The 27429-nt window shown below is 49.2% G+C and overlaps 1 protein-coding gene across 1 annotated transcript in view; it reads left to right on the forward strand.

The window, feature by feature from the left end:
* Nucleotides 1–10507: 10507 nt before the first annotated feature.
* Nucleotides 10508–27429, forward strand: part of LOC129714100 (protein phosphatase 1 regulatory subunit 37-like) — a 32408-nt gene continuing 15486 nt past the window's right edge. Inside the window, exons 1-2 of the mRNA XM_055663568.1 lie at nucleotides 10508–13157; nucleotides 22794–22891. Coding sequence (XP_055519543.1) covers nucleotides 11711–13157; nucleotides 22794–22891 — 1545 coding nt within the window. The 5' untranslated portion in view covers nucleotides 10508–11710. The remainder of the gene's footprint in view (nucleotides 13158–22793; nucleotides 22892–27429) is intronic.

The following is a 27429-nucleotide window of genomic DNA, read 5'->3' on the forward strand; positions in this document are numbered from 1 at the left end:
TAATGTACAGTCTATATTACGTGTAGCTTGCAGTAAGAGATGTATTTACCAGCACTGGTACCTTACTTGTTTCCACCAGTCGCAGGGTGAAGTATTGTGCAGTATCACTGGGTACACTCCATACATGACGTTGTCCGAGTCCGGCTGACTTGAGGAGATGTGCAGCAGGTGGCTGGACCAGGTGCAAGCGACAGGTGCACACAAGGAGCCCCCAGACCCCCCCGCTCACTCACAGGTAGGCACACCTGTCCCCACACCTGCCCCCACACCTGTCCCCACACCTGTCCCCACACCTGTCCCCGACACCTGTCCCCACCTGTCCCCGCACCTGTCCCCACACCTGTCCCCACACCTGTCCCCACACCTGTCCCCATGTAGATAGATAGGCATGTTGCCAGGACTCTGAGGGTCTGAGCTACAGGCAATACATAATAGGTGCAGGAGTAGGCCATTCGGCCCTTCGATCGAGCCAGGACCGCCATTCAATGTGATCATGGCTGATCATCTCCAATCAGTACCCCGTCCCTGCCTTCTCCCCATATCCCCTGACTCCGCTATCTTTATAGACAATAGGTGCAGGAGTAGGCCATTCGGCCCTTCGAGCCAGCACCGCCATTCAATGTGATCGTGGCTGATCATCCACAATCAGTACCCCGTTCCTGCCTTCTCCCCCCCCCCCCACCTCCCATCAGTCTGAAGAAGGGTTTCGCCCCGAAAAGTTGCCTATTTCCTTCGCTCCATAGATGCTGCTGCACCCGCTGAGTTTATCCAGCATTTTTGTCCATTTTCCAGCATCTGCAGTTCCATCCACAATCAGTACCCCGTTCCTGCCTTCTCCCCATATCCCCTGACTCCGCTATCTTTAAGAGCCCTATCTAGCTCTCTCTTGAAAGTATCCAGAGAACCGGCCTCCACTGCCCTCCGAGGCAGAGAATTCCACAGACTCACCACTCTCTGTGAGAAAAAGTGTTTCCTCGTCTCCGTTCTAAATGGCTTACCCCTTATTCTTAAACTGTGTGTGGCCCCTGGTTCTGGACTCCCCCAACATCGGGAACATGTTTCCTGCCTCTAGCGTGTCCAGGCCCTTAAAAATCGTATACGTTTCACTAAGATCCCCTCTCATCTTTGATCACTGGCTTCCCCTAAAAATTATTCCCTTGTCATGCCACTGTGCTGTCTAAAGTTCCCTACCATGCCTCCCACCAGAACCGCTAACCCACTGAGCCTTTTAGTCACCAAGTCACAGAGTGATACAGCATGGAAACAGGCCCTTCGGCCCAACTTGCCCACACCGGCCAACAATGTCCCAGCTACACTGGTCCCACCTGCCCGCGCTTGGTCCATATCCCTCCAAACCTGTCCCATCCATGTGTAGGAAGGAACTGCAGATGCTGGTTTAAACCAAAGGTAGACACAAAAAGCTGGAGTAGCTCAGCAGGACAGGCAGCATCTCTGGAGAGAAGGAATGGGTGATGTTTCTCAGTCTGAAGACTGGTCTCAACTAGAAATGTCACCCATTCCTTCTCTCCGGTGATGCTGCCTGTCCCGCTGAGTTACTCCAGCTTTTTGTGTCAATTTTCTGTCCGATCCATGTATACCTGTCTAACTGTTTCTTAAATGTTGGGATAGTCCCAGCCTCAACTACCTCCTCTGGCAGCTCGTTCCATACACCCACCACCCTTTGTGTGAAAAAGTTACCCCTCAGATTCCTATTAAATCTTTTCCCCTTCACCTTGAACCTGTGTCCTCTGGTCCTCGATTCCCCTACTCTGGGCAAGAGACTCTGTGTGTCTACCCGATCTATTCCTCTCATGATCATATACACCTCTATAAGATCACCCCTCATCCTCCTGCGCTACAAGTTACAGGTACAATGTATCTGTACACTGTGGACGGCTCGATTGTAATCAAGTATTGTCTTTCCGCTGACTGGTTAGCACGCTACAAAAAGCTTTTCACTGTACCTCGGTACACGTGACAATAAACTGAACTATCTAATGTATTTTTTTAATAATCCACTCAACGCAATTTTTAATTTTGAACTAAACTAAACTAAAAGGTTTACTAGGCTGGGACTCTATCCCTTGTAGAGCAGGAGAATGAGGGGTGATCTTATAGAGGTGTATAAAATCATAAGAGGAATAGATCGGGTAGCTGCACAGAGTCTCTTGCCCAGAGTAAGGGAATCAAAGACCAGAGGACATAGGTTCAAGGTGAAGGGGAAAAGATTTAATAGGAATCTGTTGTAGACAAAAATGCTGGAGAAACTCAGCGGGTGAGGCAGCATCTATGGAGCGAAGGAATAGGTGACGTTTCGGGTCGAGACCCTTCAGCCCCTCAGGGCCTTTACTAACGCACACTTCCATGCAACTTATGAACTGGTGAAGTCTTAGTTTAGAGGTACAGCGCAGAGAAAGGCCCTTCGGCCCACCGAGTCCACACCGACCAGCGATCCCCGCACATTAACACAATCCTACACACACTAGGGTCAATTTACAATTTTACCGAAGCCAATTAACCTACAAACTCCGCACGTCTTTGGAGTGTGGGAGGAAACCGGAGCTCCTGGAGAAAACCCACGCAGGTCACGGGGAGAAGGTACAAATTCTGTACAGGCAGCGCCCGTAGTCAGGATCGAACCTGGGTCTCAGTCGCTGTGCCACCTCTTCGATTGTGACCTGCTTCTGATGAAAGATCATCACCGGGCCTGACTCGGTATCTTAAGTCAGGTCAAGTGAGTTTATTGTCATGTGTCCCTGATAGGACAATGAAATTCTTGCTTTGCTTCAGCACAACAGAACATAGTAGGCATGAATACAGAACAGATCAGCGTGTCCATATACCATTATATAAATATATACACACATGAATAAATAAACTGATCAAGTGCAAATAACAGATAATGGGCTATTAATGTTCAGAGTTTTGTCCGAGCCAGGTTTAATAGCCTGATGGCTGTGGGGAAGTAGCTATTCCTGAACCTGGACGTTGCAGTCTTCAGGCTCCTGTACCTTCTACCTGAAGGTAGCAGGGAGATGAGTGTGTGGCCAGGATGGTGTGTGGGTCTTTGATGATACTGCCAGCCTTTTTGAGGCAGCGACTGCGATAGATCCCCTCGATGGAAGGAAGGTCAGAGCCGATGATGGACTGGGCAGTGTTTACTACTTTTTGTAGTCTTTTCCTCTCCAGGGCGCTCAAGTTGCCGAACCAAGCCACGATGCAACCGGTCAGCATGCTCTCTATTGTGCACCTGTAGAGGTTATCTCCATTTATCTGCTGTTTGTCCCGTGTTTCTGCGGTATTTTCTGCCTCATTGGCGCGGTTGTCTATTTCACCTACAGATACGCAGTCAGGAAGGTTCCTCAGGCGACCATGATTAAGATCCCAAAGCTGGAGAACCTGAGCCTTGATGCAGGCATGAACAGCAGCTCGCAGGGCAAGGAGGTGTCCTGGCTGCAGACGGAGAGGGTTCCCAAGCTGCCGCTCGGAAACTGGAAGTGGACCGGATTCAAGAGCGCTCCTGGATGCAAGATGTTTGGGGTCATCTCCGTCTACAATTCGCCCGATGAGCTGGCCACTGGCCTGTCCATTGGCCACCTGAGGCTGAAGAAGAGGGAGTTGGGAACACATCCGGCCAGCTGTCCCAACCGTGGTCTGGAGCCCTGCAACATTGACCGGCCCAACCACGAAAACACTTGTGTCCAGGAGTCCATCCGAGGTGAGCCGATGACCAGTGACACTAGCGGCACAGACACAGGTCTGCGAATCCCTGCCCAACATCACCGGGCAGTTACACTGCCCAACATCACCGGACAGTTACCCTGCCCAACATCACCGGACAGTTACCCTGCCCAACATCACCGGACAGTTACCCTGCCCCTCAGCCACTGGTCCACTCACTCCTCCCTCCCTCCCCCAGCCACTGGTTCACGACCGCCCACACCACATTAGTCAATTCAGTTTAGTTAATGTTACTTTACCCTAGTCTAGTCTAGGCTTTAATTTAATTTAAGGCAGACATAAATGCTGGAAAAACTCAGCAGGACAGGCAGCATCTATGGAGCGAAGGAATAGGTGACGTTTCAGGTCGAGACCCTTCTTCAGACTGATTTAATTTAATTTAGTTTACTTTAGTTCAAATCACTCTACTATTCCTCCTCCTACTCCAACCTCCAGTCTACCCCACCCCACCCCCCCCCCCCAACCCCCACTCCACCCCTCCCCCCCCCCCTCCCAAATCCCCCACCCCTCCCTACCTTCCCCCTCCCCCCCCCTCTCCCCTCCCCATCCCCCTCACACCCACCCCACTCCACCCACCCCTCACCCCCCCCCCCCCCACGTCACCCACACCCCACTCACTCCACCCCTCCACCCCACTTCACCCCTCCCTCCACACCCACCACCCCCCCCTCCACTTCACCCCATCCCCTCCCACCCACCCCCCATCCCATCCCCCCCCCCCCCATCCATACCCACCCCACCCCACCGCTCCGTCATGCCCGCCCATAAGCCTTTATCTTTGTTGAAGGCTTCAAGAGGAAAGCGAGCAAGACCTCGAGGCTTCTGAAGATGTCCATGAATGAGGAAATCTCGGCCTGGAAGGTGGCAGAGGAGGACGAAGATGAGTGCGTACACCTCCATTATAGCACGAGACAAACTGCAAAAGGGGTTTAGCATGTTTTAGTTTAGAGATAAAACACAGAAACAGGCCCTTCGGCCCACCGAGTCCGTGCCGACCAGCGATCCCCGCACACTAACACTACCCTACACACACTAGGGACAATCTACATTTACACCAAGCCAATTAACCTACAAACCCGTACAGTACGTCTTTGGACTGTGGGATGAAACTGAAGATCTCGGAGAAAACCCACGCAGGTCACGGGGAGAACGTGCAAACTCCGTACAGACAGCACCCGTAGTCAGGATCAAACCCGGGTCTCTGGCGCCGTGAGGCAGCAGCTCTAACCGCTTCACCACTGACGATTTCTGGATCTGCCCAACACTTTCAAACGAGGAGTCAAAAGATATTGGCTGTAGATAAGATGAAAGATTGCTCCACCTTCCCAAAAGATCATAAGTCATTGGAGCAGAATTAGGTCATTCAGATGTCATTAGTATGGGTGGATAAAGGAACTGCAGATGCTGGTTTAAACCGAAGAAAGACCCAAAATGCTGGAGTAACTCAGCGGGACAGGCAGCGTCTCTGGAGAGAAGGAATGGGTGACGTTTCAGATCGAGACCCTCCTTCAGTCTGGGCAAAGGCCAGAAAAAGTTTCAGGTTGAGACCTTACTTCAGACTGAAGAAGGGTCTCAACCCGAAACTTATTCTGGCCCTTGTCCATCAAAGTTGTCTACCCACCTGCCTACCAACATCTCCCCTCACCTGTAACCACCCATTACCTGCCAGGCTATGTCCCTGCCCCTACTCTCTTCCAGCTTTCTCCCCTCCCCACCCCCTCCACCACAATCAGTCTGGAGAAGTGTCCCAACCCAAAACATTCACCTGTCCATGTTCCTCCAGAGATGCTGCCTGACCCGCTGAGTTACTCCAGTTTGGTGAGTTGAGTGGGGTTTAGTTTATAGTCACATGTCCTGAGGTACAGAGAAAACAGTATGTATTACTCATTATTTATTAATAATATTATAAATAGCATTTAGTTTAGTTTAGTGTCACAGGTACTCTGAATAGCTTTTTTATTGCTTGCTGTCCAGTCAGCGAAAAGACTATATATATTATTGCGATCTTGTTATTCAAGGTCTATTATTAGGATATAAAACAGAGGTGAATTGTCTTCCATTTTGCATCAACTGAAATTCCTCTTGTGTTTCTGCTTCAGGCATCCCGGCAAGCCGTCAATGAAGCCCTGTCGATGGATCCTGGGTTGCCCTCACATTAGAAACATTTCGCTGAGCTACGGACTCTGATCTGCCTTTGTCTCAGGGCTATACATCTTATAACCAAGTCGCAGTGAAGTTCCCTTCAAGCTACTGGTGACAGAGAAACCTATTATTAATAAACGATCAGCAGATTTCAATGGTTCCCCTTCATTATCACATGTGCCAAGATGCAGTCTGGAGTCTGAGAAAGGTTCTCGACCCTGAAACGTCACCCATTCCTTCTCTCCAGAGATGCTGCCTGTCCCGATGAGTTACTCCAGCTTTTTGTGTCTATCTTTGGTTCAAACCAGCATCTGCAGTTCCTTCTGACACAGATAGTAGTTTCGGACTGCTCTCTGGTTGTGGTTGGATGGTTCAGTTGCCTGATAACAGCTGGGAAGAAACTGTCCCTGAATGTGGAGGTGTGCGTTTGTTTTCACACTTCTGTACCTCTTGCCTGATGGGAGAGGGGGGAAGAGGGAGTGGCCGGGGTGCGACTGGTCCTTGATGATACTGCTGGACTTGCCGAGGCAGCGTGAGGTGTAGATGGAGGCGATGTGTATGATGGAACTGCAGATGCTGGTTTAAATCGAAGATAGACGCAAAATGCTGGCGTAACTCAGCGGGACAGGCACCATCAGTGGTTTGTGGGCTGGGCTGTCTCCCCAAGTTATAAACGTAACTTGTAAGCCTGGTGCAAAGGGTAAACATGAGTTTTGAAAGATCCATTATTATAAATCAAAATTGTTTTTAAACTCAAAAATAAATACGCAATTTAAAAGAATTTTGGGACCTTTCCCCCAAGTTTGGGATGGAGGGGGGGGATTGTGGGGGGGAGGGGGAAATTGGAGGGGATTGGAGGGGGGGGGGGGGGTTGGAGGGGGGATTGGAGAGGGGTGTGGGGGTTGCTTGTTCTTCTTGTTCTTGGTTTCTTGGTCCTCCAAAATATTCCAAATGGAATTTAAACTGGAGGTGGTGAAGGGAGGACTTAAGCCAGAAAGGGTTTTTTGGGAAGAAAGAGCTACTTTAAATGTAGTTGTAGTAGTTGTTGTTGCTGTTGTTGCTTGAGGAATTGTTTCATCAGATGCCGGAGTTGCATCTTCACGGCAAGAGGGCCTTGAAGATTATCGGACTGTGGCTGCAAGGCCACAAATGGGCCCCGACCTCGGGTGTTTCAGAGGAAGAGCACTTAACTTTCTGCTGCCTTTCCCCACAGTGGACATTTTTGATTCTGCTTTGGGGGGGACGTTCACGTTGAACTCAATTCTTCTTCTTCTTCTTTGGAGTTTTACAGCAGCCGGCATCCGCAATGTTGCATTGCTGCCACCTTCTGGCTTCATTCCACAGTACTCGTGTCTTTATATTAGATCCTTTCATTCATAGATCCAAGGACGTCCCAAATAAACATCTGGTGTCAGACCCCACCCTACCGGTCCCTGGCACCAATCTCCCAAGGAAGCAGTGGACGACGCTGAATAGATTCAGGACTGGACATGGTCCCTGCTTGGCCAGCCTTCACAAATGGGGCAGCAATCCAATCCCACGGTGTGCTTGTGGAGAGCAGCAAACAATGCAACACATCATTGAAACATGCCCTCAACAAAGACTCAAAGGAGGACTTGTCACCCTTCATACAGAGGGTAGTTGAGGCCAGTTCATTGGCTATATTTAAGAGTGAGTTAGATGTGGCCCTTGTGGCTAAAGGGATCAGGGGGTATGGAGAGAAGGCAGGGATGGGATACTGAGTTGGATGATCAGCCATGATCATATTGAATGGCGGTGCAGGCTCGAAGGGCCGAATGGCCGACTCCTGCACCTAATTTCTATGTTTCTATACAGCAGATCAAGAAGCAACTGCTTGGCTAAAGGACTTTGCATTCGCTAAATAAATTAGATCCTTTTTATAAGCCCAGAGGCCCTCAAGAAATCAAACAACAACTTCATTCCTTTTCGTTTTGTTGAACTCTATAATGTGTTGTGTCCATTTTCTATATTTTTTTAACCTTTTTCTATGGTATGGAAACTTATTGTTTAATTTATGTAAAGCACTTTGGTGTCAATGCGAGTTGACTTAAAACGTGCTATATAAATAAGACTTATAAGACTTAAGACTAGAAGAAAGACTGGATAGACTCGGCTTGTACTCGCTAGAATTTAGAAGATTGAGGGGGGATCTTATAGAAACTTACAAAATTCTTAAAGGGGTTGGACAGGCTAGATGCAGGAAGATTGTTCTCGATGTTGGGGAAGTCCAGAACCAGGGGTCACACAGTTTAAGGACAAGGGGGAAATCTTTTAGGACCGAGATGAGGAAAACTTTTTTCACACAGAGTGGTGAATCTGTGGAATTCTCTGCCACAGAAGGTATTTGAGGCCACACAGTTCATTGGCCAATTTATTTTTAAATTATACCAATGAACCTGCCTCCACCACTTCCACTGGAAGCTCATTCCACACCGCTACCACTCTGAGTGAAGAAGTTCCCCCTCATGTTACCCCTAAACTTCTGTCCCTTAATTCTGAAGTCATGTCCTCTTGTTTGAATCTTCCCTATTCTCAAAGGGAAAAGCTTGTCCACATCAACTCTGTCTATCCCTCTCATCATTTTAAAGACCTCTATCAAGTCCCCCCTTTGGTGGCAAGAACAGATTATCCGAATGGTGTCAGATTGGGGAAAGGGGGGTATAATGCGCGACCTGGGGAGGTGTACACCATATAACAGTAAACAGCACGGACAGCAGGCCATCTTGGCCAGCCATGTCCGTGTTGAATGGCTTTTGCAGGCCCTTAGGCCGACCTGCCTACTCATGCATATTGTCTATTCTATGTCATCCATACACTTCCAATGTATTTTTAAATGTGAGGTTATGTGACCTGCCTCCAGGACTTCCAGGGAAGTTCATACTACAGTTGTACACTCTGGTGAAGACCACACCCTCAGTATTACCCCACAGTTTTGGTCCCAAATCTGAAGTCATTATTGCCATTGAGGGAATGCAGAGACGGTTCTCAAAGGGATTCCTGGGATGTCAGGACTGTCAACTATGTCTAAGACTCATCATTTTAAAGACTCTCTAGAATTTCCCCCCTTTGAGAGGGGATCTTATAGAAACTTACAAAATTCTTAAGGGGTTGGACAGGCTAGATGACGGAAGATTGTTCCCGATTGTTAGGGAAGTCCAGGACAAGGGGTCACAGCTTAAGGATAAGGGGGAATCCTTTAAAACCGAGATGAGAAGAACTTTTTTCACACACAGAGTGGTGAATCTGTGGAATTCTCTGCCACAGAAGGTAGTTGAGGCCACACAGTTCATTGGCTATATTTATGAGGGAGTTAGATGTGGCCCTTGTGGCTAAAGGGATCAGGGGGTATGGAGAAAAGGCAGGTATGGGATACTGAGTTGGATGATCAGCCATGATCATATTGAATGGCGAATGGTGCAGGCTCGAAGGTCCGAATGGCCTCTACTCCTGCACCTATTGTCTATGTTTCTAGGATGCTATGAGGCTGCAGGGCGACTTGGACAGGTTGGATGAGTGGGCAGGTGCAGTATAATGTGGATAAATGTGAGGTTATCCACTTTGGTGGCAAGAACAGATTATCCGAATGGTGTCAGATTGGGGAAAGGGGGGGTGCAGCGCGACCTGGGGGTCCTTGTACACCAGTCAATGAAAGTCACTGTTTAAGAAGGAACTGCAGATGCTGGAGAATCGAAGGTTACACAGAAAAGCTGGAGAAACTCAAAGTAAAGTAAACATGCAGGTACAGCAGGCAGTGGATGATCAGCCATGGTCATATTGAATGGCGGTGCAGGCTCGAAGGGCTGAATGGCCTCTACTCCTGCACCTATTGTCTATGTTTCTATGTTTCTAAGACTTACTCACTGCTGCTCTGGGGCGGGGCTGGGAATCGAACCCTCGACCCTGGAGCCCTCCTTTCCCAAAATGGAGCCCGCGCCCGCGCTGCAGAAACCAAGCGGCAGATTCGCCAACACAAGCGGGGAAATGAATTAAAGGAGCGGGGCCCGGACGCGTTGGTTGTTTTAAATATTTATTGTAGATTTAACGCTGTGTGTGTGGGGGGTTTAGTCGCCCCGGTTGCCGGGTGGAGGTGGTGAATGTGCGGGCGGGAGGCAGGAGAGAGGGCGAGGGAGGGAGCGAGTAGTCGACTAGTCGGGCTCGGGGTGTCGGCGGCGACGGTGACGGCGACTCCAGGGCCGCGGGGACCGACAGCGGCGTCGGCGTGACCCGAGACCCGGCGGGCGAGCACTCAAACCCGGGCAGCGGCGGTACGAGAGACCCCGGACTCGGGGGGAGAAGCGGGCGCTCACTAGGCCCGACATCATCAGCAGCGGCGGCGACACCGACTCCAGGGCTCAGTGGACCCCGGGGAACAGTCACTACGACCCGGGCACGGCGGCGGTACGAGAGACCCCGGACTCCGGGGGAGAAGCGGGCGCTCACTAGGCCCGATAGCATCAGCAGCAGCAACAGCGGGACCAGGGCTCAGTGGACCCCGGGGAACAGTCCCTACGACCCGGGCACCGGCGGTACGAGAGACCCCGGACTCGGGGGGAGAAGCGAGCGCTCACTAGGCCCGACATCATCATCAGCAGCGGCGGCGGCAACAGCGGGACCAGGGCTCAGTGGACCCCGGGGAACAGTCACTACAACCCGGGCAGCGGCGGTACGAGAGACCCCGGACTCGGGGGGAGAAGCGGCGCTCACTAGGCCCGATATCATCAGCAGCAGCGGCGGGACCAAGGCTCTGTGGACCCCGGGGAACAGTCACTACAACCCGGGCAGCGGCGGTACGAGAGACCCCGGACTCGGGGGGAGAAGCGGGCGCTCACTAGGCCCGACATCATCAGCAGCGGGACCAAGGCTCTGTGGACCCCGGGGAACAGTCACTGACGCCCGGGCAGCGGCGGTACGAGAGACCCCGGACTCGGGGGGAGAAGCGGGCGCTGACTAGGCCCGACATCATCAGCAGCAGCAGCAGCAACAGCGGGACCAGGGCTCTGTGGACCCCGGGGAACAGTCACTACGACCCGGGCACCGGCGGTACGAGAGAGACCCCGGACTCGGGGGGTGAAGCGGGCACTCACTAGGCCCGATACTATCAGCAGCAGCAACAGCGGGACCAGGGCTCAGTGGACCCCGGGGAACAGCCACTACGACCCGGGCACCGGCGGTACGAGAGACCCCGGACTCGGGGGGAGAAGCGAGCACTCACTAGGCCCGACATCACCAGCAGCGGGACCAGGGCTCAGTGGACCCCGGGGAACAGTCACTACGACCCGGGCAGCGGCGGTACGGGAGACCCCGGACTCGGGGGGAGAAGCGAGCGCTCACTAGGCCCGACATCATCAGCAGCAACAGCGGGACCAGGGCTTTGTGGACCCCGGGGGAACAGTCACTACGACCCGGGCAGCGGTGGTACGAGAGACCCCGGACTCGGGGGAAGAAGCGAGCGCTCACTAGGCCCGATACTATCAGCAGCAACAGCGGGACCAGGGCTCTGTGGACCCGGGGATTAGAGGCAGAGACCCCGGGCACCAGAGGGGTCAGTTACCGGGGTCCCCAGCTCTTGGGACCCGGGGGTTGACCACTGAAACCCGGGCAACAAGAGGATCTGAGGTGGTGGGGGTCGATTTACAGAGACCCCCAGCCTCCAGCTACAGACCTGAGCTCCTGGCACCATCCACCATCTGTGTTACTCCAGCACTCTGAGTCTACCTTCACCATTCTACCTTCACCCTCCCTGGGGCAGAGAGATAAGGGCCTCCCAGTGTCCAGGGGCACCGGACCACGTCCAGTGTCCAGGGGCATGGAGGCCACTGATGCCCCTGGAGCAGAAAGCCAGCCCTTGGAGCCCAGGGATGCGGCTGGTCTGGCTGCGGACAGGTGTAATAATACTGCAGGAGAAGTCCTGGGCAGCGCGCTCGGAAGCCAAGACTGTGGGCAAGAAACTAACGCCAACCTGGTGGTGGGCAATTGCCACAGCCCGCTGAATAACAACCTGGGAGAGGCCGATCAGGAGATGAGGGTCAGTGGGGGTCATCTTAAGGGCCCACCCCACCAGCAAAGTAATAATGCTAACCTGAGAGGGGGCTGTTATCACAGTCAGAGTAATAACAATCTGGACGAGGCTGGTCAGGGAATGATGGAACCTTGTAACAGGCATGTGAAAGAGCAGTTGCATCTTCAAGGGAACAACACAAATACTGAAGAGCGAGGAGGGTATGTTAGTCATGTAGTTAGTTATGACGCCTTACAAGAGGACGAAGGGTACGGGGCTGGAAGTGGGGACCACCAGTGCTGTGGAGAAATGGAGGTAAACGGAAGCCTATCACAAGTCACAGAAGGTGAGCAAGACATTGTTCACTTGCAAAATGGACAGAGTGCAAGAGGTGGGACAGGTGACTGCCTGCTGGAAAGCGAGGAGTGGGAGAAGGCAGTGGTGCAGGACGGAGTGATGGTGTTGCCGATTTTGGGTGAAAGCAGCACGGACACAGAGTGTGTGGCTGAAAACAAGGCGCCAGAGCCGGATGGAGTGTCACGAGGAGTGGGGGAGAACGGGCACACAGAGCTAGTGGCAGTGGAGAAAGTAGAAGGAGTTACCCCAGAGTGTGGACTACCTGTGGTGAACCGTCTGGAGAAGGAATGCATGACGGGGGAGACACTGGAAGAGAAAGAGAGAAGGCAGGAAATATCAACGGTTGGCAGGAGAGAGAAATTTTCAGAGGACGTTTTAACGGAGGCAGTGTTGGAAGACGAAACTGTTCAGAGTGGCATTCAACGGAGTAGCAGAGAGGGAGAGAACCAAAGCTTGCTGAGTGTTGTGCTGCAGGAGGATAACCTCACAAACGGACAGGCTGCCGCAGAGCAGGATGCCAACAAGGACTTGGAATCGGTTTTGGAAGCAGAGAGCAATGACAAGGGGCGGGCGCCGGAGTGTGTGGAAAGTGAATCGAGCCGCGAGGGGCCGTTGCAAACGGCAGCGGGCACCGACGGGGTGTCTACTTCACCATGCGGCGACTGCCCGGGGCACTTTGCCCCCCCTCGGGTACCCCTGGACATGCTCTCCCCCCTCGGGAACGACATTCCCCACCCGCTGGCCTTGGATCTCCCCGGCACAGAGCAGGCTGTCGACATCAAGCTGCCCTCACCACCAGCGGACGGGCGGGGCAAGCAGGCAGTGAAGAGGGTCACCTTCCCCTCAGACGAGGCGATCGTCTCTGGTGCAGTGGAACCTAAAGACCCCTGGAGACACGGTAAAAACCCGCAACACTTTATGTATTTTATTTCTCTCAATTGCTCTTTTCCTTCTTTATTAACCCCGTTTAATATGCTGAACCCACATGTGAGGTGCGTTTGTTAAGTTTGAGGCATCTCTCAGATGAGGCACTAAACCAGCCCTTCCGCCCACTGAGTCCACACCGCCCAATTGATCATCAGTTTGCACCCGTTCTATGTTATCCCACTTTCTCACCCACTCCCTACAGATAAGGGGCAATTTACAGAGGCCACTTAACCTGCAAACCCACACATCTTTGGGATGTGGGAGGAAACAGGAGCACCCAGAGGAAACCTACGGGGAGACACGCATGTTTGTGGGTCAATAACCTTCTGTAAATTGCCCCTAGCCCATGGGATAGAATTAGTGTATTGGTGGTGAGTCAGCACGGACTGGTTGGGCCGAAGGGTCTGTTTCCATTCTGTATTCCTAAAAATGAAAAATAAAGTTCTGCTGATATCAGAAGCATAAAGGAGACCTAATAGAAGTATATAAAATGATGAGAGCCAGAGATAGAATATAAAATCTGAACCTTTTTCCCCAAAGACTAGAGGTCGTAGCTTTAAGGTCAGAAGGGCAAAGGATGTGGAAATTAAGGACAAGAGTTGTGGGGACCAGGAACTCACTGTCGAGGTTTTCGCTGGAGGCAGATATGGTGGTGGCATTTAAGAGGCTTTTTAGACACATGGATATGCAGGTAATAGCTGGATATGGATGGGAGACAAAAGTGCTGGAGAAACTCAGCGGGTGCAGCAGCATCTAAGGAGCAAAGGAAATAGAAACATTGCCTATTTCCTTGGAAACCCAAGGGTTTCGGCCTTAAACGTTGCCTATTTCCTTCGCTCCTTAGATGCTGCTGCACCCGCTGAGTTTCTCCAGCACTTTTGTCTACCTTCGATTACCCAGCATCTGCAGTTCCTTCTCAAACAGCTGGATATGGATCCTGTGCAGGCAGAGGGGGGGGGGGGTTAGTTTCACTGTAGCATGTTTACCAAGGACACTGTAGACCGAAGGGCCTGTTTCTGTGCTGTGCCGTTCTATGTTCTCGGACCCACACCAGCACAGCTGCCATCTCTCAGATGAGGAATTAAATAGAGAGCCTGAAGGTAGACACAAAGTGCTGGAGTAACTCAGCGGGCCAGGCAGCATCTCTGGGGAGAAGGAATGGGTGACGTTTCGATTTGAGATCCTTACGCAATTTCTGCAGGCCCTTTACTTTGTAGTACAAGCCCAATTTACGCAACGGTTGCGACATAATCTTGCACTGAATGTGGATTTTGTTGTGCGACATTTAAACTGTTTTTTTTTTACATAAGAGGGAGAGGAGTTTCAAGAAGCAGTCATTGATCAGAAGCCAAGGTAGCATTTCTCCATCAGCAGTGAAGGACGGGTTTTATAATGCTGAAGATGTACACAAAAGGCTGGAGTAACTCAGTGGGTCAGGCAGCATCTCTGGAAAGGAATAGGTGACGTTTTGGGTCTGAACCCATCTTATAATGCTGTAAACCTGTATGTTTTCTGCAGCTTAACTGCAGTGATAAAAAAAAGTCACAGCCCTGCAGGGGAAAGTAGTTTTACCATGCTGTTTCCTTGTTCTAAGGTGCTGGTTCTTGTAGGTCTAGACAAGCATTGTGTCTCACTGAGATGAGGTAGGTACCTCATCACAGACCAGATGATTCACTAGTAATGAGTAGAAACAAGGCAGGTTTACAAAAAGGTTGTCTGGTTCAGGCCAGACAACATTCCTGGAAAAAGGAGGTGACGTTTCAGACTCGACCCAAAACGCCACCTTTCCTCTCTTCCAGAGATGCTGCTTGACCCGCTGAGTTACTCCAGCATTTTGTGTCTATCTTTGGTTGAAACCAGCATCTGCAGTTCCCTCCTACACTAGATTGGTTGAACATGGATTCAGTAGCTCACCTGATTTTTGTCACTGCCTGACATGTTAGTCAGCAGGTTCACAACCTGTGGCTCCCTGTGTAAACATATTTGCTTCCCAGTCAGAAGAATGTGTGTTCAACGCCCATTCTAGGGAACGTGAGACTTAAGATTTAGACGAATGCTGCGGGCTGGGTCAGAAGGAGTGCTGGCTGCAGTGTGGCTTGTCCTTCAGAGACTTTTGGTGACTTTATCTGCTGTGTCAGTTGTATGGTTTTTTTTTTTAAATCCATGGCAATTTTTTAAAGAAGAACAGGGAAGCTGTTCTTGTGTTTTGTGCAATATTTATTCCTCAATTAAAGTTTGATCAAACTGGTTAATGTGGCACAGGGGTGAGCTGCAACCTCACAGCCAGAGACCTGGGTTTGATTCTTATACCCCTGTCCCCCGGTATGAGTTCATTCCAAGAGCTCTCCTAAGTTTGTCCTGATTCGAACTCGGAAATTTACGGTAATGGCCACTCGTCGGTACTCGGGGCTCTCGTGGACATTTTTCATCATGTTGAAAAATCTTCACCAGTCTTCCCGTGCTTACCTGCCGTTAGCGCTAAGAGACGTCCCTGAGCTCCGACGTACCCGCTACGTTCATTCTCCGTGCTTACCACGAGTTTGATCGGGAGAGCTATTGGAATGAACTGGTACCGTGGGACAGGGCTATGACTACGGGTCTTGCCTTTATGGAGTTTATACATTCTCCCTGTTTCCTCCAGGTGCTCCGGTTTCTTGCCACACCCCAAAGATGTGTGGATTTGTTGGCTAATTGGCTTCTGTGATTTGTCTCTAGGTACAACTAGTATAAGGGTGGTTGTTGGTCACTGTGAACTCGGGGAGGTGGGGGGTGATCACATTGAATGGCGGTGCTGGCTCGATGGGCCAAATGGCCTACTCCTGCACCTATTGTCTATTATGGCCGTTCAACAGACTGCAGTTTTATCACTGTGCTGCATTCATGTTGCCTTGTGTCATCATGAACGATGCTTCAGAAGCGCCAGTTTGTCTAGCTTTTGCTAATCTTTTCATTTTCCATAAACCGATCCATTGCCTGGTGACTAGAGAGGAATGCTCTGGGGAACTGCGTGCTGTCCATAAATACACACTCGATCAACTGGTGTCTCTCTTCAAGGCACAGTTCCTAATCTGATGTGCAAGGAGCCAGATATATTCACTTTTAACAAAAGGCAAAAAGTCTGTAAATCCTGAAAATCTGAAATAAAACCAAAATGGAAATAGTCTGTACATCGGGCCCTGAGACATTAAATGTGTAGATAGGAACTGCAGGTACTGAAGATAGACACAAAGTGCTGGAGTAATTCAGCGGGTCAGGCAGCGTCTGTGGAGAAAAAGGATGGGTGACGTTTCGGCTTGGGACCTGGTCTGAAGAAGTGTCCTGAACTGAAACTTCACCCATCCCTTTGATGCACCAGAGAGCTAAATGCAACAGGAAAAACAACCTGTTTATATTTGCAGAGAAAGGTTAGTCTCTGGAACCCATTGCCTGGTGCGGGAGTGGATGGGGTCAGATCACTAACATGCGTACGTTTCAAACCACATTAGACTAAGATTGATGGAGTGAAATGAGAGGGTGGTGTGGATCCGCGATGATTCAGGCGCCCTTTTTGACACGGCATCACTTATGGATCTCTTCGATGGGTCGAGACTCTTCTTCATACCCGAAACATCGCCTACTCCATCTCCCCATAGATGCTGCTTTGCCCGCTGAGTTCCTCCAGTATTTTGTTCTAACTTTGATGGTGGGGAAATCAATACCAGTGGTAGTGTCCACCACTGTTTGTAATCTCCTTCGTCCTGGGCCTTGGAGTTGCTGGGCTGCGATGGCCGCTGCAGTCGAGAGACAGCGGTGCGGTGCCCACATGACACTGGCCGCATCAGCGAGTCGAGGAAAACGCCTGGTCTGAGCATTTGCCACTAAATTGACCAATGCATAAACACAAAATGCTGGAGTAACTCAGCGGGACAGACAGCATCTCTGGAGAGAAGGAACGGTGGACATTTCTTCAGACTGAAGACATCACCCATTCCTTCTCTCCAGAGATGCTGCCTGTCCCACTGAGTTACTCCAGCATTTTGTGTCTATCTTCGATTTAAACCAGCATCTGCAGTTCTTTCCTACACAATACATGTCAGAAATGGGATTCTTCATTTAGTTTATGTTCTCTGTGGGGTTTTAATTAATTCACAGCATGTTGGTGAATGGAATACCACATTGACGTCAGCAACTATAAACCTTGCTGTAGTTTTGTTTAGAGGTACTTTTTTTAAAATTTCAAAATGCACTTTATTCAAGTAATAAATATACAATACAGAAACCATACAAAAAAATTCATCCAACATTTTCAGAGTCTATACAAACATTCAATACTGTTTACACACATTGCTCACATTTCACAAATTTACCCCCCCACCCATGCCACTCATGTGGCCCTCTGGCGTGGAATCCCTTCCCTTATTTTGAGGGGGGTCTCCACCACACCCTGCCCCCCATGTCCAGCAGCGGAAGGACCCTAGACTGTGGTCCTTCCCCACCGAGCCTTAGCCTTGGCTGCACCAAGGTTTTGGTTAGAGATACAACCATTGAAACAGGCCCTTCAGCCCACTGGGTCCCTGCCGACCATCTATCACCTGTTCCCACTTGTCCTTTGTTATCCTATTTTTCCTTCATATTATGGGTAAATTTCAGAGGCCAATTAACTTTTATGAACTCTTTGGTTGCACTAAGCTTTGATTTTTTCCCCCCCCACTAGTGTTACTGTTGTGTTATTGATAAAAGAAAACTAATGATATTATCTCTGTGTTATTTACTGGCTTGTTAACTAGTGTTATTTACTGGCCTGTTAACCTGTGCAATAAAGAATGTAATTGTTGCATTGGCAGCACACATAACAATTAAACTCTCTTGAATGTTGATTTGTTACACGCTGCTGACAAGGCCAACATTTATCACCCACCCCTTCGTGCCAAGGCCAAGTCGGGGAATCATTGTAGCAATTTGGTAGGCCCGAGTGGATTGGTGAATTACTTCAGAGAGGATTACTACAAATCTGGCTTGCATGTAGGTCAGACCTGTGTAGGAACAGAACATTTCACCCCCTATTTGACATTCATAAAGTCAACGTGTTTTTATGGTTGTTGGTAGGTTTTGTAGTCACCATTATTGCTGCGGCTGCCTTATTGTGGATTAATTTCATTGTTTCCCCTGCTCTAGGAAGGCTTAATGAATCCAGAATTGCTCAGGTCCGCCAGTCCTATGCCATTGCCACTGTGTCGTCATTCTTTCTTTTTATTGATTTTCTTTCTTTCATTTTATCATTGCGAAACCTGCCCCTTGGGGCAGCGTGGCTAGAAGCATAAAGAGCAGCAGCATTGACAAAGCCACTGCTTCGCCAGCACTGAGCATGTTAAATCGGGGCTCATCAGTGCGACTTTCAGTGCAGTTCACTTCCAATGTTGAAATGAGCAAGATAGTATGAATTATGGGTGGCTGACTGACTCTGCGAGGACAAGAAGCCCATAAAGGGATTCTGATGTACGTGTTTCTGATCATCATCATCTTCATCGTTGAAAACATCAATGGTGCTTTACAATGCTAAGTACGACAGTGATCGCAACTTCTACTGAAGTGTGGATGGCCGTTGGCTCGCTAGAAGCTCATCCGCTCTTGTTTTTGGTCCTACTGGGCGTCCACAGCCCCCTCCCCTGACATCTGTCTGAAGAAGGGTCTCGACCCGAAACATCGCCCATTTCCTTCTCTCCAGAGATGCTGCCTGTCCCGCAGAGTTACTCCAGTATTCTGTGTGTCCCTTTAACTTGCCACCATGTTCAGTACAAACATAGTAGGGTGAAAGGTGTGTTCCTGTGCTATATGTTGTAAATAAGAAGACGATGAGTATTAATATCAATAAACTAGGAGTAGCATTTGAAACATAGAAAGAAAACGTGTTGCATGCAAATATAAACCAGAGGAAGATCTTTGATCTTTTTGAACCATAAGACCGTGGCTGAATTATTGTAATTTTCTTGCAAGATCCTCGGTTCCTTGGCGTCTAAATATTTATCAGTCTTTGTCCTTGAAAATACTCCATGACTGATCATCTACAGCTTGGCATGGTGGCGCAGTGGTAGAGTTGCTGTCAGAGACCCGGGTTTGATCCTAACTACGGTGCTGTCTGTGCGGAGTTTGCACGTTCTTCCTGCGACAGCGTGGGTTTTCTCCAGGGACTCCGGTTTCCTCCCGCACTTCAAAGACGTGTGGGTTTGTCGGTTAATTGGCTTTGGTGAAATTGTAAATTGTCCCTTCTGTGTGGGATAGCGCTGATGTACGGGGTGAATGCTGGTCCGCGCGACTCGGTTGGGCCGAAGGGTCTGTTTCCAAAACTAAAGCTGCCTGGATCAGAGAATGCCTTGGGATTGCCAACCCTCTCTGTAAAGAAATGCCTCTGTATTTCAGTCCTGATGCTGTGCCCTTTATCCTGAGCACGTGGCTCTATTTTTAGCCTCCCCAGCCGGAGGGGAACGGCCAAGCAGCAGCCACGGTTCATGTTTAATCAGGTCACTGTTGTTTACGTATAACCCCGAAAGATGTGTCAGAAAGAACCGCTGATGCTGGTTTAGATCGAAGGCAGACACAAAATGCTGGAGTAACTCAGCGGGTGAGGCAGCATCTCTGGAGAGAAGGAATGGGCGACGTTTTGGGTCGAGGCCCAAGGGCTTTTTGCAGGCCGCTTTGGGATTGTTTTCTTTATTGTTGTGCGTGTACTGAGGTACGGTGAAAAGCTTGCGTGTGCATGCTATCCGGTGAAACAAAAGACTACGCATGTATACAATCAAGCATTCCACAGTGTACAGGTAAAGAATAAAGGGTACACAGATAGAGCAAGATAAAGAAGTCTGAATTAGGGTCTCGACCCGAAACGTTGCCTATTTCCTTTGCTCCATAGATGCTGCTGCACCCGCTGAGTTTCTCCAGCATTTTTGTCTACCTTAGTGCAAGATAAAGTCTGATTAAAGATAGCTCAAAGGTCTCCAATGAGATAGATGGGAGTTCAGGACCCACTCTAGCTGATGATGAGGACTGTTCAGTTTCCTGATAACAGCCGGGAAAAAACTGTGCCTGAATCTGGAGGTTGTTTTCAAAGTATGTACCTCTTGCCCGATGGGAGAGGGGGTGACCAGGGTATAGAGCACTCTTGATGCAGGGAGTTTGTGCAAATTCACTGCTTGAACGGGACTTTGAACTGTCTGCTGTTGTGCTGCAGAAGAACGATACCCCTCCATTGAATCTACAGCATTCTTCCAAACAACTAATTATAGAATAACTCTCCTGACCATCATAATGTCACGTGAGTGATACTGCTGAGTGAAGAATGCCTTCTAACAATCATTGCAGCTCAGTAGAACTGATTGGAAATGTCTTTTCAACCCGTTGCGTTTGCAAGTCACTGTGAAACATTAGTTAAGTTGCTCACAATTCCAATTGGAGCCGGCTCTGATAGCCTTTGAATGTAATCTCCATCTTTTGCTAACTTTAGATCAAGATTTCCAAGTGCAAACAGGCACAAGCAGAGCTGATGGGTGAGTGAGTACAAGAGAAATGTAATTAAACAACTTATTAACAGAAATATTGATCTGGTGTAACTTATTTTAGAAGCTGACTTCTCTGGAACTTACGATAAATAGAATAGTTTTCTAAGATGCAACAATTTAGAATGCAAATACTTCCCAGCTCTTAGTTCACCGCAGGTTCACCATCACCTGGGTTTGTTGCCTCACAACGCCAGAGACCCGGGTTCGATCCTGACTATGGGCCCTAGTGAGACCACACCTGGAGTATTGTGTGCAGTTTTGGCCCCCTAATTTGAGGAAGGACATTCTTGCTATTGAGGGAGTGCAGCATAGGTTTACAAGGTTAATTCCCGGGATGGCGGGACTGTCATACGCTGAGAGAATGGAGCGGCTGGGCTTGTACACTCTGCAGTTTAGAAGGATGAGAGGGGATCTTATTGAAACATATAAGATTGTTAAGGGTTTGGACACGCTGGAGGCAGGAAACATGTTCCCGATGTTGGGGGAGTCCAGAACCAGGGGCTACAGTTTAAGAATAAGGGGTAAGCCATTTAAAACAGAGACGAGGAAACACTTTTTCTCACAAAGAGTGGTGAGTCTGTGGAATTCTCTGCCTCAGAGGGCGGTGGAGGCCGGTTCTCTGGATACTTTCAAGAGGGAGCAAGATAGGGCTCTTAAAGTCAGGGGATATGGAGAGAAGGCAGGAACGGGGTACTGATTGTGGATGATCACATTGAATGGCGGTGCTGGCTCGAAGGGCCGAATGGCCTATTCCTGCACCTATTGTCTATTGTCTATTGCAACAGAAAAGCTTTACACTGTGCCTTGGTACACGTGGCAAACTAAACTAAACATATCCAGGCACGGCAAAGCAGAAAGGTTCAGCTTCTTCAAACATTGTGTGTCACATGCCAGCCATTGCCAGCAGACTGAATCATCAGGTTACCTTATACTAAACTCATCTTTTCCACTCAATGGTACAGTTGGCTTTGGCACACTTTAACGAGTCAGTTTCACATTCAGCGCCTACATAAGCTTCCTTTCAAGAACCCTGATGAGTCACGGGCTTTGCCATTTTGTCGTCCTCCGGGTACCATTTTCAATAATTCATTCACCACAACGGCCCTCTGATCTTAACAGGTCCGGCCTTCATGGCTGATCAGACTGACTTGCTAATGTACTACAACTACAGTGAAAGGATTAGCGATGAGATAATCTGGTTTATTCACGATTGTGAGCGCAGGTATATGTAAAAGGGAGACAGAAAACATAAACATTTTATTTACCACCTCTGACAAGTACAGCAATTGCTCACTACTGAACTGTATAACAGCATGTTGAGTCTAGTGTATTATTGGCATGTGCACCAAGGTACAGTGAACAGCCTCAAATACACAATGGGTGAGACAGCATCCATGGGAAACGAAACAGTTATAGTTTCAGGTAAAAACCTTAACATTTCCACCTGAAATATTAACTGTTTCTCTTTCCGTTGGTGTCGCCTGGCCTAAATGTCAACTGTGTTTGGCTTTCCAGATATGCTGCCTGACCTGCTGAGTGTTTAGTTTAGATACAGCATGGAAACAGGCCCTTCGGTCCACCGACTCCGTGCTGACCCGTGATCGCTCGTAAACGAGTCCCATCCTACACACCACGGACAATTAGCCTACAAACCCGCACGTCTTTGTAGTGTGCAAGGAAACCGGAGCATCTGGAGAAAACCCACACAGTCTAGATACAACATGTGCCGGATGGCACAGTGAAATGTGATTACCATACAGCCATACAATAAAAATAAAGAACACAAACACGATAGAGTTCAACATAAAAACATCCCCACACAGCAGAATCCCGCTGTGAGGGAAGGCACCAAAGTCAGTCCTGTTCACCCGAGAACATGCAAACTCCGTGCAGACAGCGGCAGTAGTCCTGATTGACCCCGGGTCTCTGGCGCTGTGAGGCCGCAACTCTACCGCTGCGCCACCCAGTGTTATTTATACTTCTAAGCAACACCCAATTTGACACGCCCTGTAAGCATTGATGAACATGGTTTGTTTTATGGAGTTGATGAGCCCCCCTGTGTGTTTCTTCTGCAGCTCAGAACGTGACGGTGGAAGAAATTATTGCTGCCTACAGGAAGGCCTGTCAGAAGCTGAACTGCAAGCCGATTAACAAGCTGCTCAAACAGATCCAAGTAAGCCTGAACACTCCCAGCACTCCCTGGCGGGGGGGGGGGCGGGTGGGATAAGATGCCACGCACAATTGCGTAGAAATTCGAATTGTATTAAATTTTACGATGATGAGAGAGATGAGCAGCATATATTGATCGAGCCCTTATTGTATTTGAGTGTTTGACCCTAGTTTATCTTGGGTCATTTGGCATATTTTCATGTTCATAATTGAGAGCAGCAGAATTAGGCCATTCGGCCCATCAAGCCGACCCAGCCATTCATTCATGGCTGATCTATCTCTCCCTCTCTGTGGAATTCCCTGCCTCAGTGGAGGCCGGTTCTCTGGATGCTTTCAAGAGAGAGCTAGATAGGGCTCTTAAAGATAGCGGAGTCAGGGGGTATGGGGAGAAGGCAGGAACGGGGTACTGATTGGGGATGATTAGCCATGATCACATTGAATGGCGGTGCTGGCTCGAAGGGCCAAATAGCCTACTCCTGTACCTATTGTCTGAACCCCATTTGCCTGCCTTCTCCCCATAACCCCCGACACCCGTACTAATCATAGGTCAGTATTACTGATCATCTCCTTACTTTAATTCATTGACCTGTTCCAGTGAAGGTCACTTAGTTGCGGCAAGTTGATCCAAGTGGTTTAACACTTCAATACACAATGTGGGACACATCCTTCCAGCAGCTACTGCAGGGTCTGCTGTCAGCTCTCAAACTGAGATTAATGACAATTTTTGCCGACCTGTATTAAGGGATAAATGAGATGGGGGGGTGGGGGGGCGAGGAGAGAAAAAGTTTACGGAGACAGGGCACAGATCAACCATATTTAATTAACAGACAGGACAGGACTTGCTAAATAATCTCCTTGTGTTTTGATGTTGATCGCAGGCAGTGTTGTGGGTCAGACCGTGCTGTAATAGCTGAGCTCAGCGGGGGGGGGGAGAGTAAATTAACTGCAGTTGGCCTTGGCTTCAGCAAGGCATAAGTCAGCCCCTGTTCCTTCTGCTCTTCACGATTTAGTGATCATTGATGGAAAGTGATTTGTGTGGACATTAAGTGGACACGGGACCAGAGGTCACTGTTGTTAATCAGCGCTGGGTAAGATGGGAGGGCTGGCATGAAACTGAGAGACTGCCCTTACACAGCCGTTGCTGGAAAGCAAGCTGGCTGCGTTTCCATTTGGAACCCCAGAGATCTTACCCCTCCTCCACCTGAAAGAAAGCACACGCTCGAAATGCTGGAGTAACTCAGCGGGTCAGGCTGCACAGACACGGGTCTGAAGAACAGTCCTGACCCGAATTGTCATCTCTCCATGTTCTTCAGGGATGCTGCCTGACTCTCTGAGTTAAACCAGCACTTTTTTTTGTAAACCAGCATCTGCGGTTCCTTGTTCCTGTATGAAGCACTGGAAGACGTGGTTAGGTGATGTTTCAGGTCAGGACCACCTTCAGACTGATTGTGGAGGGTGAAGAGAGCTGGAAATGAGGGTGGTGAATCTGACAAATTAATTGCCACAAACAGCTGTTGAGGCCAAGTCAATGGGTATTTTTAAAGCAGATTCTTTATTCGTTCTTGATTAGTAAGGGCATCAAAGGGTAAGAGGAGAAGGCAGGAAAATGGGGTTGAGGGGCAAAAACAGATCAGTCAAGATCGATGGGCCAAATGGCCTTATTCCGCTCCCATGTCTTACGTCAGAGGTTGGGGGCAGGACAAAGGCTGGCAAGTGATAGGAGGAAACAGATGAGGGGGGTGGTTTTGTTTGGTAGATGGTGGGACAAAGACTTGAGATGAAAAGATCCCTCTCTCTCTATCACACAACTAGGTTATGGCTCCTATTACTAAGGGTGAAATTTCACATTCTTGTTGAGTTTTTGGAGATTAATAAGTGCAGCACAGCGAGTTGCTGCCTAACAGCGGCAGAGACCTGGGTTTGATCCTGACATAGACAAAAGTGCTGGAGTAACTCAGTGATTAAGAAAGACTGCAGATGCTGGAAAAATCGATGGTAGACAAAATTGCTGGAGAAACTCAGCGGGTGAGGCAGCATCTGTGGAGTGAAGGAATAGGCGACGTTTCGGGTCGAAGCCTATTCCTTCGCTCCATAGATGGAGTATCTCAGTGGGTCAGACGGTATCTCTGGAGAAAGGGGATGGGCGACGTTTTGTGTCGGGACCCTTTTCATGGCCTCGGGTGCTGTTTGTGTGGAGTTTGCAGGTTCTCCCTGCAACCGGTTGTTTTTTCTCCGGTTTTCACCCGCATTCCAAAGACGTGCAGGTTTGCAGGATAATTGGCTTCTGTAAATTGTCCCCAGGGTGTAGGATATAACTAGTGTGTGGGTGGTCGCTGGTCGGTGTGGACTTGGTGGACCGAAGGGTCTGTTTCCACGCTGTACCTCTGAACTAAGCTAAATCGAAGGGTCGATAAAAATGCTGGAGAAACTCAGAGGGTGAGGCAGCATCTACGGAGCGAAGGAATAGGTGAGGTTTCGGGTCAAGACCCTTCTTCAGACTGATGTGGAGGTGGGGGGGGGGAAGAAGAAAGGAAGAGGCGGAGACAGTGAGCTGTGGGAGGGCTGGGAAGGGGAGGGAGAAAGCAGGGACTACCTGAAATAGGAGGTCAATGTTCATACTGCTGGGGTGTTAACTACCCAAGCGAAATATGAGGTGTTGCTCCTCCAATTTGCGGTGGGACTCACTACGGCCATGGAGGAGGCCCAGGACAGAAAGGTCGGATTCGGAATGGGAGCGGGAGTTGAATTGCTGAGGTAAAGGATCATCTGTGACCCGACTGAACAGAGTCAGAAGAGTTTTATTGTCATGTGTCCCAGATAGGACAATGAAATTCTTGCTTGCTGCAGCACCGCAGAATATGTAAACATAATACAGAGCAGGAGATAAAGGTTTAGTGTGTCTATACATCATAGACCATATATATACACACAGTAAATAAACAGATAAAATGCAATAGTAATAATAGACTGTTATAGTTCAGAGCAGTGATGACATGTGAGGCTGGGTAACCCTATCCTGCCGTTCCTTATGCAACTAAAGGTTCAGTGTGTGAGTGAGGCATGTTGCTAAGTGCCCACACAAAACACCTGCATTCCAACATCTAGGTGCGGCAGTGGGTTTGACGCAAGCCTCCGAATCATTGCAGGTGATAAAAGTCTTTGCAATTCCTCTCTTATCGCTTGTCAACAGAGCACACAGTTGCTGCTTGTGTGAGTGCCTGGAGTGCTGTTTACACATGGTTACAAGAATTGACACAGCAGCTATAAATATGGGTCTGTCTCAGCTCCAGTGAATATTGCGCTGGTCTGGCCCGTGTCCAACGTGACCCTGCCTTCTTGCTCGTCGGTACTCGGGGCTCTCGTGGACATTTTTCAACAATATCTTCACGAGTCTTCCCGTGCTTAAATGCCGTTAGCGAGTCTTCCCGATTACCTGCTGTTAGCGTTACGAGCCGCTAAGAGACGTCCCCGAGCTCTGAGGTACCCACTACGTTCATAGAAACATAGACAATAGGTGCAGGAGTAGAGGCCATTCGGCCCTTCGAGCCTGCACCGCCATTCAATATGATCATGGCTGATCATCCAACTCAGTATCCTGTACCTGCCTTCTCTCCATACCCCCTGAACCCTTTAGCCACAAGGGCCACATCTAACTCCCTCTTAAATATAGCCAATGAACTGGCCTCAACTGGCTTCTGTGGCAGAGAATTCCACAGATTCATTCTCCGTGCTTACCATGAGTGTGATTTTTTTTTTTTTTTTTAACTCGGGAGAGCTCTTGAATGAACTCGTACCATGAGACAGGGCCATTAGACCACACAGTACCAAGCAGTCCCTTCACCACCGAGTTCAGTTTATAGTTACGTGTACCGAGGTACATTGAAAAGCTTCTTTATCATGCTAACCAGTCAGGAGAAAGTCTGAAGAAAGGTCTTGACACGAAACGTCACCCATTCCTTCTCCAGAGATGCTGCCTGTCCCACTGAGTTACTCCAGCATTTTGTGACTCTATCAGCAGAAAGACAATACATGATTACAACCGATCCATTTACAATCTATATTAAAATTACAGTTACATTAAAAGCATGTTAAAAGTTCTGAATGCTTCTGAACTCTCAGAGCCACAACTTCTTGATATCTGCTACTGAGAAGAATATTTTCCTTTCCTCTTTCCATCGGCAGTGGATTCTTTGCCCCTTCCTCTCCTCGGCTTCCTGCAGAATTTGTGATCTGCTGTGTAAATGTCTTGTTGTGGGGCGTGTGACAGTTGCGTGTGACATTCCCCTTCTCACATGAGTGTACTGGTGATGCGAGCCTGTCAAATTCCTGTGCCCTGACATGAGTGTGTGGACTCGCAGGCTCTGACTTTCCATCGCACCATATCAACTTTGCCTGGGAGTGAATTTGTTATAGTCTTGGACTCTCCCTCTAAATTTCATTTAGGGATAGTGCACAAAAACAGGCCCTTCAGCCCACCGAGTCCACACCGACCAGCGATCCCCGCACATTAATACTATCCTGCACACAGTTTTGTATGTCCTC

Source organism: Leucoraja erinacea, chromosome 38, assembly GCF_028641065.1.
Source record: "Leucoraja erinacea ecotype New England chromosome 38, Leri_hhj_1, whole genome shotgun sequence".
NCBI classification, from domain to species: domain Eukaryota; kingdom Metazoa; phylum Chordata; class Chondrichthyes; order Rajiformes; family Rajidae; genus Leucoraja; species Leucoraja erinaceus.